This window comes from Trematomus bernacchii, unplaced genomic scaffold (assembly GCF_902827165.1).
Source record: "Trematomus bernacchii unplaced genomic scaffold, fTreBer1.1, whole genome shotgun sequence".
In the NCBI taxonomy this organism is placed as follows: Eukaryota; Metazoa; Chordata; class Actinopteri; order Perciformes; family Nototheniidae; genus Trematomus; species Trematomus bernacchii.
In genome coordinates, this window is record NW_022987910.1 from 1414133 (window position 1) to 1428630 (window position 14498).

General features: G+C 38.8%; 1 protein-coding gene across 2 annotated transcripts in view; it reads left to right on the plus strand.

Annotated features, from left to right (window-relative positions):
* Positions 1–10315, plus strand: part of gria4a (glutamate receptor, ionotropic, AMPA 4a) — a 97009-nt gene extending 86694 nt beyond the window's left edge. The window contains exons 16-18 of one of the 2 annotated variants that reach the window (XM_034115315.1): positions 1462–1576; positions 3228–3365; positions 6855–10315. In XM_034115315.1, the coding sequence (XP_033971206.1) occupies positions 1462–1576; positions 3228–3365; positions 6855–7019 (418 nt within the window). In that variant the 3' untranslated portion in view covers positions 7020–10315. The remainder of the gene's footprint in view (positions 1–1461; positions 1577–3227; positions 3366–6854) is intronic. The other variant, XM_034115316.1, reaches the window with a different exon arrangement.
* Positions 10316–14498: the final 4183 nt, after the last annotated feature.

Genomic DNA, 14498 nt, shown 5'->3' on the forward strand with positions numbered 1-14498 from the left:
TTTTCAATATCATGCAGGGAAATATGTCCCATTTGTGGGTTAGTGCCTGCCAAGATAAATCAAGCAAACCTCCTGATCACCATTTTCAAATGTGTTTGGCACTGATCTGGTAATGGCCCTTTGAAAGTACAGAGAGTGAAGGTGGAAAGATAAAGAGAGCAATTACTGTCAAGGCAGGAATACTCGCCCCCTAGTGGCAGCTCTGGGGAGAAGAGTGTGAAGAAGGAGTCAAATTGCAAGACACACCAAACTGAACCGTATGACTCCTTCAGCTGAGGATCTGTTGTCGGGTACATGGCAGATGAAATAGGTTCTAAAACGTTTAATGGAAAAACGAGATCCAAGTGTAATTGTAGCTCTCAGATTCTTTTAGGCTCAAGTTGACTTGAGGCGGAGGGGACGCTGAATAATTGATAGCAGCAGAATGAAATTACCGTATGAAAAGTAGTTTCCTACATCTCTTGTTCGTTTGTCAGGTTTAAACAACTCTATGTAGTCTTTTTATCATTATTCATTTAAGTTTTCCCTATTGTGTAAAATGTTCAAATATTTATATCACTCTTTTGTAACTTTACGTCTTGGCAGAGTTGTAATTTAATTCTTGTTCTTGTTAACATTGTACATCTAGTGTTTTTATAAAAGAGGAACACTTAGAGTCAAGTATACCCGTATTGTTTGAAATATATAAAATCCCCAAACTAAGAGGTACAATTCCAAAGCCTTACTAGAATTAGGATAACACAATATAGGATAATATATTGGCGCTACAAAGTAATTTGTATTTATTATCTGAGAACCGAAATGTTTGTTTTAGTAGATGTAGATATATTTAACTGGATACTTAAAAAAGGGGGGGATTGGTAGCACCCTCTGCAGAGCAGGCCAATCCATAAATTGTTGAGATTTTTCAGTCTAGACCAGAGTAATGGACAAACTGGATGACGAGCTGACAGTTGACTTGCAGTGAAAATATTTTTTTATGGAAGCAACATGCGATCTGAGTGCTACAAAAAAAGATCAGACCTGTAACAAGACAGGAGCTTCCTTTTGCGTTCAAAGTCCGTAGAGTTTAGGGATTCCTCAGCTACACATTCAAGGGTCTGTCTCCCTGTATCTCTCTCCCGGTTGTAGCACAGAGCGAGCCTGACGCCATTAGTCCTGGCTTAAGAGTACTTGCCTCTGGCTCAGTGTAGGATCAGCTGGGGCAGCATGGGTGTGTTACCTGTCGTGACAAAGGTGGGTCCCACTCATATGTCTGTAGCTCGCATTAGCTCCTCGCTCCCCCCAGCCCCTCCTCAACGAGCATACACACATGTACTCAGTGGGATCCATGCTAGGTCACTTGATGTAAATAAAAGTGCTTATCTATGTAACTGAGCTGTGCAATGCAAATGTGAAATACTCTAATAACATAAAATAACATGTCCTATGATGTTATTTATGTTATTTTTACACGCGAAGAACCCCGGTAAACCTTGCAGTTTTGAAACTGAGCGAAGCAGGCGTCTTAGACAAACTGAAAAACAAATGGTGGTATGACAAGGGAGAGTGTGGACCCAAGGACTCTGGAAGTAAGGTCAGTCTCACGCTGCTGCGGCCCTCAGAACGCTAGCCTGAAACTCTCACCTTTAATATGCTAGCCTGAAACATATATTGAATGTGCTCCACAGTAGACTTAACTACCCATTAAGGGATTCCCTACAACATGTTCCCTTCCCTATTTTGATTCTGAAAACACATTTACCGAAATATGCATGGAATAAACTAAAATTCTCAATTTATGTAGCAATCTGTGGCAATCCCATATTTATTACAGTTAGCTTTATACAATACAATGTAAATTACGATGATCGATAGCGAATTTTCACTCTTTTTCTTTTCATACGCAAGCATTTTGAGGGAAAATAATACCACTGTTCATTTAGCTTTTACAACTTCTTAAAGATTTAATCAGGACAAGGCTATTTGTTTATCTCTGTCAGTTGGAGGAAAACATGGTAAAGCTTCATATTACAGGTTCCAATTTTTTCAATATCCTTTTTGTGGAAGAACGTTCTTATTGTTAAGCTAATGCAATTGAATAAATGTGTAAAGACTTCAGTGAACAGCCGGCCAGCTGAACATTCATGTGAATTGTGTCAATGAACAAGCTTTCAATTTAACATACAGTATATGGAGAACATACTACTTTTTAATAATAAATGAATACTGAATTAATAATTGCATAGGTTTAAGTGGAGCAGTCCTTTCTTCTGGAACTCCAAAGCTGCTCATATGCTTGACACAGCTGACTCAATGTTGACTCTATTAACTGCATTACTCCATATTCCTTGTTTTTAAAAACAAATAATGTAGTTTTCTCTATTAGGTCTCCTAAACAAAAGAAAAAAGAATGGACCTGTGACATAAAGCGTTACTATTAATAAGCATTTTCTATTAAAGTGCTACAGCTAATGTATACCCCATACAGAAACAAACAAGAAATTAGAGCCCTTAAATCCCATTCAAACTTTAGTAAAATGTCATCACCGTTCAGATTAAAGCCCGCTCTTTTTGACTTATATTAGCTGTTGATTCAAGCTGCTTTGATATCATGTAACTCTGTTGACGTAGTAGTAATGTAGAATGTACTGTAGTGGTATTGATTGTTAAAGATGTGTAGTATCTGTTGTGTTGATAGTAGTATTAATTGTAGTTGTAATAGATGTAATTGTATGATCATTCATAGTTACAGTAAGCATTAAAACAAATGTAATGTCAGTAGTGTATAATAGTAGATTAATACTGTATAACATAACTGTATCAGATTTTGTCACTAAATGATTTTTCACCTGATAATTTCAGCTTGTGTCTAACCCACTGTACCTTTTTGTCTCTGTCTGCTTTTCCCACCTCTTTTCTGTCACTCCAAACACCTCCTTAACTTCCCTCTCCTGCTTCCTCACTCCCATTCTTTCACCTATTCTCTCACCTATTCTCCTATCTCTCAAATGTTCCCTCTCTTCTCTTATCCCACTTGCATGTCTTCTCTCCTTTATCATACGTCATCTATTTCATGCATCTACCTAAACTACATACTCTATCATGACCCTGCTCTGGTCTCCCCCTTCTCTTTTTTCTTTCCCCCTTCTTCTAAACTTCACCTCTCTTTTGCCTCATTTACCTCAACCTTCCTATTTCTTCGTCCCCCACTCTACCCAAAACTTCCTCACACTCGCTCTCTCCAGGACAAGTCGTCCCAGGCCCTGAGCCTGTCCAACGTGGCGGGGGTCTTCTACATCCTGGTGGGCGGCCTGGGCCTGGCCATGCTGGTGGCCCTGGTCGAGTTCTGCTACAAGTCACGGGCCGAAGCCAAGCGCATGAAGGTGGACCTTAGCCCCCCCCACTGCCCAAGCCCCTCCCCCAGCACCCAGAATCTAGCCACTTATAGGGAGGGGTACAACGTGTACGGCTCCGAGGGGGTCAAGATATAGGGGTAGGATTTAGAGGCTCCCATATAGGTGGGGTAATGGTGGTGTTGATCATGGTGGTGGTGCTGTAGATTACTGTATTGTGGATGTAGAGGCTGACGCAGCAGCCCCACGCAACCGTGTTGTTCTTCATGTGGTGATGAGGATGTGGTCAAGCATTGTGGAACCAATGTAGCTTTTTATGTTTTATCAAAGCTTATTTTAGCTAATATTTTGATATTTTTTGGGTTCAAATTTGTATTGTCTTCATTCTATAGCAGTTCTCCCCTCCATATATTGGGGTTTGATTTGTGTGACTACAAATTTGGTTCCATCGTCTTTGGCTGCATGTGATGATGATGAAGATGGTGATGATGGTGATTGTGATGGTGACATTGCTGGTCATGCTCATGGCTCATTACTTGACTAGGCACCTGCATTGTTTCTTTACCTTAAAGCTAACAAACTATGGAAAAAGCAGGGATGCACAACTCCATTCTCAGGGGCTAGTGTAGAAGTAAATAAATGTTTATACTCTATAGGGCTGCAATACCTAACTTACTTGCTTATTTTTTTCAACAAAAGTTAAAACCAAATACAACTCATTGTACCATCACATTAGTCAAGAAAAAGCAGAAAATCCTCACATTGAGACAAAATAAAACAAAAAATGTGACGTTATAAAAGTTTCAAGTGTTTTAATACTAGACCTGAAACACATATTTCAATTTCATCGTGGCTAAACTATTTATAGATTGCAGTGTTGGTCTCGGTACTTCCCTAAGAGCTAAAGTTACTGAGTGTTCCTCATTAAAATCTTCGAAATGCTTCTGGCTACAAATTAATAAGTTAAAGTGTGGACACCAATTAGCACAGATTTGGGTCTGAATAAAACTTTTCAGTTCATAATCTGATAGATATCCCAGCAATAATAAAAATAGTGTTTGTCCGCTATAATTACTATAATTACTATAACTAGACTTGCAGCACCACTGTGAGTCAGAAAAACATATAGGCATGAGCTTACGTGCATTGACTTGTTTTTGAAGGGAAAAATTACTCTTGAAAGCTGGGCCAATTTATACCAATTTAGGATGAGACAGCACTTCTGACAGCTTAAGCAAAGTTTCAAACATTTCCCCTGAAATACTGATTTAATCTTATCCATTAAGATAAAATTCATACTCAGGCAGTTTTTTAATTACTTTTATTGTGCGATGATTGTGTTAGTGAGTTTGAAATACCAGAATCTTGTCCAATATACTTCTAATTATTAGTCAAAGCCAAATTAAGAAAAAGTACAACCTACTTATCTTGACTTCTGGAAGCTAATCAAAATACTAGGAGTGGATTTGTTTTGATTACCTCATATGCACTCATAGATTTACATTTAATCTGTGTTTTAATTAAAATGTTTATTAGGCAGAAAGTATTAGATATATACATGTGAATCTAAATGAATTATGGCAAACCCAAGTGCAAAAACCTTCATCCATACATAATAGCTTCAGTTTCCCCAGCTGAACTGATCTTTCCCAGCTCAAGTGGAGCTGGCACTATTTCCTTTCCATAAACTGCATCTTCAAAGTGTCGTCCATAAAGTGGAGTTGTGCAGCCCTGTTGTAGAAGGTCCAAACAGCCACTATGACTTATTCAACCCCTGACAACTTCCAAACAGCCCACTTACTTAGTTTTAACGCAGAGGAATAATTGATGAAGCAAACACTTCATATAGAACGGCTACCTAGTGATGGTGTTGTAAAAACATGTTTATTGGTGTAAAAGAGCACTTAACTAGAGTGGAAAAAAACATTGGACCGTAATTTGATGACCTGCTTTACAAACCATTCAGAGGTCATTGATCATTACAGAGTATGCACAAATAAAGACAGCAAGACGTGACTCTAAATATGAGCTAATATCTTTCCAAAACCATATATTTACATGAAGTTTAATGTTAACCACGGATAAACCATTTTTGAGAATGGACTGTAAAGCCCTTTAACTGAAGAATGTGTTTGAATTTCTTTAGAGCAGTCCGTATCATGTTTATTGTCTTTTTTTAATTAAGGTGTAGTACATCAGCATGACAGCAGTCATAAAAAGAGAATGAGGGCAAACGTTTGGCTGTTTCTGGCAATGAATTAGCAAACAGCAAAAAGACATTCAGATGAAAAATACTACATCTAGATGTCTTTTCTCAGATATTGTCTTCTTTGTAAAAATGCAAAGAGATTAAACTAAAACCATGTTTTATTTCCTAACATAGATAATTCTCTCTACTTTGTCAATGATTTCTGTGGAAATCGCTTCAAGCGGAGGCATTTTAAGAAGTGTCCCAATCAAAGCACAAGCAAAAGCCGTTTAAATCATTACAAAAAAGCTTTTTGGCTGTTGTAGATATGAATGGGAATCATCACAGAGTTGCCGGTCTGTGTGAAGTGTTGCCCTACTCTGAGCTGTAAAATCATTCAATCCCTCTCTATAAATCTGACACTCCTTAATGTTTCCCTTTTGTCTTCCCAAAGTTGTCACTTTCCAAATCCTTTCAAATTCCTCACCTTCCAAATCCTTTCAAATCCTCACCCTTATTTTTTGGATAACCCAGAACCAAGAAATGCATGGTCACCTATGAAATGCAGATGTCTACAACCCAAATCCTCTCGTCTACTATGAACATGTGTGTCGATTGTTGCCTGCTTTTACTTTTCATTTTGCCTTAAGTGAAAGTTATTTACCACAGCACTTGCACTGTGTTTTAGTGAGGTTTGAATGTGTGGTTTGGGGTGCATTCACTCAAGAAGTCAGATGCATTTCTCCCAGTAATTATTTTTAGTTTGAAGAGTGCAACAAAGTAGTGCACCAAAAATATCTGAAAATACTTTTTCAGGCTGTTTTGGGGGAAATGTCTTTAATAACACAAAGCATAAAGGGATTGTTCACCCCGAAACAATATACATTTGATGTAGTACTCACCTCCCTGGGCTCTCTATGGTCCCAGAGAAAAAGTGTCTACCATGGCTTTAAGGAGAGCTGACTCAACACCATTTTCAGAAAGTTTTCAGACATTATATTGCCTTTTTTTGCTTCAGATTGAGTCAGATTGAACATACAGTATGTGCTTTCTTTTTTCTGGGGCTCAACCCAAAAAGCGACTGGAATGCATATAGCAAAACTTGTTTTGACTATGTGTGTGATTGCACCCTCAGACCTTTCTAACTGTTAGCATACTCGTGTGTTCAGTGTGTGCACATGCATGAATAAGTGTTCTGTGTGCATGTATTTATCTGTCTTTACGCAAGTTTGTAATTGCAGTTTTTTGTGCTAATGACGTGATTTCTTCAAACTAAATCTCTACTCTGCTATCTCCAACCTCTTCTCTTCCCTTCACCTATCCTCATGTAGCTTTCTTTTTCTGAAGCCATGCGGAATAAGGCCCGTCTGTCCATCACAGGAAGTGTGGGGGAGAATGGCCGCGTCCTGACGCCAGACTGCCCCAAAGCTGTGCATGCTGGCCACGCCTCCCTCCGACACCCCGGCCTTGCAGTGATCTCCTCCGGACTGCCCTGAAAACCAAAAACACCTGCCGTGCCTTAACGACACACAAACATAGAGACTTGGACAAGGATACACACACAACCACACGCAATCATACACTTACCAATATCCTGCATAACACACACACAGACACACAAATACATGCATTTAATAACAGATACTCAAAGCTCACATTTATACACACTTGAAAACAGAATCACAGACTGCGCATCATCATCTCACTTTCCTGCTGCCATTGACTTATTTTACAAGAGATAAGTGAAATTCAACTATGGAGTGAGCAGTGGAGAAAAAAGCAAAGGACAACAATGACGTTCACACTTGCCTGCAGCATTCATTCTGTTGTTTTTTGGGAGGACACATGACAGGAAAGCCAGCACAGACTTTTGTGAAATGAACTATGAGCTTCGAACCTGACCGCAAAACTGATCATGATGATGATGAGACAAATATGGTGATCGCAGCTGACTGTAAAAAAAAGAAAAAAAGACTACCAAACAACTCTGTTCCTGGTCTTTCTTCGTTGGACAGTGTTGGCCAATGAGCCCCACACCTTGACAACGCCTTACTAAGACTACAAACATTGTTTTCATCATCATCATCATCATGGTCAACGTCCTCTTAACTTGCCTGCAAAGAGTGCCAGGTATTATCACCCTTAGAAGACCAGAAAACTGTAAGCTTGAACGTTTGGACTGTACAAACCCCCCTTCTTTGCCATTGACTGTTCAAACTGAATGAAAATGCTTTCTTACTACGCATATAGAATAGTTTCTCGCCCCCAAAACCAGCGAGATAATCAGCCAATACAAAACAGAAGTAACCTCGAAACACACACATGTGGCTAATCTCAACCACATTATTCACAGGGGTTTGTAAAGAAAAAAAACAGTAGTAATTAATTAAGTCCTTCATCAATAGCATCGTCATGACAGTAGAAATGCTAAATAGCAAATTGTCCATTACTTTTTGCCTAGGGGCAAAAGGTGAGGTTTAAACTGTATATTCAGTGATGGAAATAAAAAATAAAACACATGGGCAGATCTCAAATGGCTACCTAACAGAGTGCTTCTCAACCTGAATGCAGGGACCTTATTAAAAATGTACAGAATAAATGGGAATGAATATTGTGTTTAATTATGGAAACTAATTCTGCCTCCATGTCTTCTTGAATAATTAATCCAGGCAATGGAAAAGGCAAATAAAAGTTCATCATTCTTTGCATGTTTCCTACTCACGGCTAGAGTAGTAAACCATTTGTTTCAAGTGCTGTAATAAGGTTGAGAACCACTATTCTATGCTGTGGGCACTTCATTTAACTTGACCTACAGTATAGGTATCATTTTCAATTTTCTCTAAAGGTAAATGACTCTAATTGGCAGTTAGGTTGTCATTTGAGATTTTCAGTCTTTTCCACTGGCCGGGTAAAGGTACCATATCAGAAAGCTTGCATTTTAAAACTGTTGTAAATAACTGCGTAGCAAAACAGAACTCACCTGTCTTTTTTAATCATCTTAGATAACAATTCATTGCAATAATGAATATAAAAGAAAATGCCAATACTTGTAATTAAAATCAAATCTTTTTTATAAATCTACATATTATATATATATAATACAAATAAATATATATCTATACGTCTATAGAGAGCTATAGAAAACATTGATCACAGATTGTCAGAGGCCATGGCATACATTCTGTTACATGGCTGTTTTTTTGATAACTTGAGAATATTATTATGCCACAGTCTTTGTGTGTCCTGCTCAACACTGAATGTCCATCTGACACTCACACGGACACACACATAGAATCGCACGCAAACACATTGTTGCATACACAGGGTCAGCTCAGAGTGATCACCACTTTATTTTTGCCTGTCTGTCTATTTCACCAGTAGTTTATCACTGTTCTTCATTGTCTAACGATGTTTGTTTTGTTATCACTAAACCTTCTGATAGCGAGCTGCAAAGGCCCCTGAAACAGCATGGAGATGCCAGTATTCAGCACTGGAGCCGATACAATGAGAACGCTCATTCAGGCAGGCTGCTAGAGAGGATGGGCCACTGCGATCACTGTACTGTAGAGAAACAATGCTGTCTGACTTCTGGAGGGTGTAGCATTTGTGTTGTATAACGCCTCAGTGCTTTTTGTTATTTGTCTTCTCACCAAAGTGAGTCAGCTTCAGATTGAAATTGAGTTCAAGCTGAGCAGGGTTTGTTATTTCTGGGGACATGTTTTGGTCTATCATACTTGGCAAGAGCAATCAATCAACATAACAAATCTGTTATATACCATATGGCAGTCTGCTTTGGGACATCCACTTAATTCAAGCCTTGGTGAGAGGAAAATATTTAAAAAAATAATAATATCTGAGGCTCAATTAGGATAAATTATTTTTAAAGGATTGTCAGTGCAGTTCTACTTTTTGTTGTAATGCAACTCGGTATGGTGGAAGTGTGAGATAGTGTCATAATACAACAGTACTGTATGTGGGAATGAAATATTGTGTGTTCTGCCCTGCTGCTTTTTCCTTTTCTCCCTTGACCTCTTTGGGTTTTTTCTCCCATTTATCCTGTGCCCTGCCGCCCATCCCTCAACTCATACCTCCCTCTTGTTTAGCCTCTCCCTTCCTCTCTTTCTGCTTTCGTCTCCCACTCCTGTCCTACAGTGTGACACAACTCTCTCTACAAGGAGCATCTCAGAAATGAAAAATAACTTTATTTTCCACCTTGACACACTGCAAAATAATGGGATAGAGAACTTGAGACATCACGGAAAATCTGAGTTTCTCCTGGTTCTTCGATCTGAACCTGGTATACCTCTGAAATCATAACCTCTAACATTTTACACAAAAAAGTCCCTTATTTGTTTAACTCACACATTTTGTTTTGTTTTACTTACACTGGACATCAATCCTACATCCAATGTAAAACACAAAAGAAAACGTTGAAAATACTATCTTAAAACCACAAGCTTCTGGCAGAAAAGATAGTTAGACAGTTTCTAATAACCTCTACTCCGCCCGGGGATCAGTACAGCAGCACTGCAGCAATCAAACAGGAGAGGGAAAAGGAAATAGTTATCCAGAGGATACATTTGTGAAGAGACATTTAACAAGGAGTTATCACCACACCAAGCAGACTGTACATTATACTGTTGTGTTTATTTCTTTGCCACCTCCAGCACATAAGATTTCATGCGTCGACAGCAAAAGCAGACTGCTAGTCTGTCCACACTCTGGCTTAAACACTGTTTCTTTCTTCATTTGTTTCTTGTCCTTCCATTTGGTTTCTTTTCTAGTAAAACATCAATGCTAAACCTGCTTTCTCTGCGTGGTTATTTATCCACTGATCCTGTCCCTGTACAATATACCGTCACCGGCCTGTGGGCCTTGTTTTACACCCAAATTATACTGTAGAAGTGATTATATTCAACATACTAAAATTAGACTGGCACTAAATCAGGATTAGCAGATATCAAGATGAATCAATAATAGTCAAATGTGAACAAAAACATGATTTGTTTGGTCGAGTATTTGTTTTACCTTGTTTTTTTTTAAATGTTGGAATGCTTGACAAAGCTACAAGGTCCACCAAAAGAGATGTACAGACATTCATGTGTGTACCACATTTCATGGTAATCCATCCAATTGTTGTTGAGACATTTCATTAAAAATCATAAAAGTAAAACCATAAAATGTCAGGGGATCATAAGTCAGTGTCAGTATTTTGGATCTGGGGATAGATGTTGTGCTAATCCATTTAATAGCATTTGAATTATTTGCACCTGGACTAAAGTGGTAAGCTTAAAAATGTTTATATGAATAGTATGTGCCAATCAGGGTCTTAATCAAACGAAGCCATAGTGGACGATTTAACCTTCAAATAATAGCTAGAACTCAATTAGTCAGTGGCTTTAAATGTTTAAAGAACAGCTGGAACTTTAATACTAACCAGAGTTTGTATATGTTTCTGTTGGGTATGTGAAGCCTCACATGGCGCAGTTTGGGATGATTTAGACCAGATGTTATGGAGTTGAATTCCACACTGCAATATTGTCATTTAGGCTAAATTATTTTTCAATCCATGGGGACGTTACACTCCTAATGCAGAGCCATCACTGACAAGCATTTCCCATTATTTCTCTTACACACACACACACACACACACACACACACACACACACACACACACACACACACACACACACACACACACACATCATGCTGGGTTATTACTGACAAGTATTTCCCATTTACCCCAATATGAAGCAAAATAACAATTTTGAAGTGGTTCCACGACCCTTTTAACCTTGCACCTTCACGTGCAAATGCACATGCACACCTTCAATCTGCCCCTTTATTGTCACTGTCGAGCGACAGCAGCCTTTTCACCTTTTTCATTTTGATTGGCTCATTTCATCTCAGCTTCTCAGTCTCAGTCTTTCCCCTCTCTCAGTTCTGCATTATCCCTCATCCTGTTCAGCTCCTGCTCATCTCTCCTGTTTTCACACTCTACTCCTCTTCTCCTTATCCCCCACCCCCCTGTCATACTTCATTCTTCCATTTCTTTGTATCCCTCTCTCGGGTGGAATCCATCTCAAACCCTCATTTCCCATCCACGGCTCTCTCCCATCATGACTGCTCTGACTTTCTCTTTGAGGTGTCTCTCATGATTGGATAGAAAATTGAATTCCATCAACACTCTCAGCACACACAAGCAGCTATTCCCCATGTCTTGTCCTTGCTTTTGTTGATGGACTGATGAAATGCATGTTTACTGCAGATATATTGCACACTTACCTATTCAGACAAGACATACTGTAGGATGACAACAAATAAACACAGAAAGCTGTGATTCTATCTGGTAGGCTCAATAAGACTATGATTGTCTGGATGAAACACATTTTCATTTGAAATGCCATGAGAAAAGACTGAAGAGTGATTTAAATGGAACTGATTACAAGTCAAATTAGAAGAAGAAAAAAAGATTACATGTAGACTTGGATGTGTAGTGTGAGTCGCCTTCTGTTCATCTGCTAATATCAAAAGCAAGTGAAGAAAGGTTGATAGAAAACTAAATGCCTTGGAAAGGAATGCCACTATTAATTCACATCAAGATTTTGAAGCTGGGCGCAAAATGCAGCAAATCCCCAAAGTGCTTTTGAAACTCCTGACAGTCTCTTTAAACCAATCCCCAATGGCCACAACAGTATCATGTTCTCCCCTAAATGTTATGAGTCTGCTGAATCTTTCAAAGACCTGAGCCTCTTTTTCTCACGCAGTCTATCCCTATATTGTCCAAGAACACTGCGTTATAAAAACAATTGGTTGAAAGACTTATTTCCTGCCCAGATATGGCCCAATGTAGAGTGACTGACATGGAACTGGTGTACAAAGTGGACCTCATATGTTTCTGATTAACATTTTTAAAACAATTTAAACGTGTGACGTGTCAATTTGCATCCGAGTGTGAATAATCACATGGCAACCCTTTAATATAGGGCCCAATAACTTAGTGAAGGCTTAGTCCTCCCTTGCTTTCATTACCATCTGCCCCTGCAGGCAGCTAAGCAGATATCACATGGAAGGAAGTCCAAACGGCTGACTTGAGCGTAGGGTAACTATTGACCTCAATACTTCATGCCTCCTAGCCCGAATCCATTGAAAGACCAACAGCGCAACCAATAGAGCTGCTGGTCGCACTCAAAAAATGGCGCAGCCCACCATGACAAACCATCTGACTGAAAGACATGATTGACACCATCAATAAAGGCATGCAAGTTGTTTTATCATCCTCACAGAAACCTGGCTGTAGATGAAATACTGGTCGCCTCCAAGGCTAAAACTGGGGCGACCCAGTATATTACAGCTGAGGAATCAAGCTGTTTGCCATGGATGGTTTAAAGAATGAATACACAGTGGACTTTTCAATTTACACCAGCAAATGCAACATCCCCTCTCAGCATGGCCTGATGTTGTGATGTCCCTTTTGCAACCACGTTACCTTGGCACAGGCTATCACATACTGTGTGGACAAGTTATATTCTAGCCCCAAGCTATTCAGGGTTTGCCTGGAAGACTTACAAGGAAAAGGGAGAAAAATAAATTGCCCTCAGACAAAAAAAAAAGCATGATAATAAGATTACCATAAAATAGATTTGGGATGATCGAAGCATCTATGTAAAATGTATGGACATAGTATCATTTTCCTACAAATTTCATACAGCACATATGGCGGTTGAGAATTTAAAATAAAATAAAAGCGTGGACAAGACCAACATTTAAATAATTTTAGATTACGAAAAATGTACTCTTATAAAGGTATACTACTAGGTATCAGATCACTTAGTATATTTCAAAACGTTTTTTATTTTTTATTTTACATTACTAGAGTAACAATGTGGTGCAAGTTTTAATCAACAATTCTCCAAGACAATATATATAATAGGAGACAACTGTGTGTACTTTCAGTCATATGCAGATGACACAGAGCTACTGTATGTTTAAGTGCCACTCACTGATTTAAGCCTCCTCATCAATATATATATATTATCATGTATTGGTGATGTTCAACACCACAAGCACACGTCCATGTTTACTATGTCACACGTACAGCATTTTACTTGTTGCAAAAGTGATACATCAATGTATTACTTTATAACCATCATACTGGGCATCTGTATTTCTCTCTTTTTTCTCCACTGATAGAAAGGGCAATTCTGCTCACAAAGACCTAAGGTTAACTCTGAGGTCCATACACTGTTTTTCAAATCCTCAAACACCCAGGTGAATGTCAGACATGCTTTTAAGGTATTAGGCCCAAACGTGGCTTTAGATCAGAGACCAGAGACAGAGGCCTTTTACCAAGAGTCAGATCCCTTGCAATAGGGAGGCATTGTTTTTATCATTGCCACCTTTTGGACCTGAGCATATCTTAGTCTTTGGACATTAAAGTATATTCTTTACAGCTGTTTCTGCTCTGCTAAGAATCATCAATGGTTAGCTGTAAGGCTCCGGCCTGTTCAGCCTAATATGATTGTTTTTCAATTTGACTGCATTGCTGTAATAGATAAATAGGTAATAACAGTATAGATTTCAAATGTAAAAACTGGCAATTCCACCTTTGGTTTCAACTGCCTTGTCTTAGACAGTCCACAAAGCAGTTGATCGAGTCACTGCAGAATTTAGGGACTCTTTTTCCTAACAAACAATACAGTGGATTGTCACACCAGTTCTTAATCCAGACAGAGCTAAAGAAGAACCTTTTATATATAGCTTTCATCTCGCAGGCAGACAACAAAATAACCCTTAAATGGAAAAATATACTAGTCTTTGTGATTCAATCTGCCCGCTTTGAGTCCCTGCCTTTGTTTGTGTATGTATCTATGGAAGCACAGGTGATTTCAGAGTCTAAAAGAGGTCTCACTGATGGATTAAGACATTTACTGTCAACTGTAACCTGCCAGCTCTCTTGGCTATTTTCAGTTAAA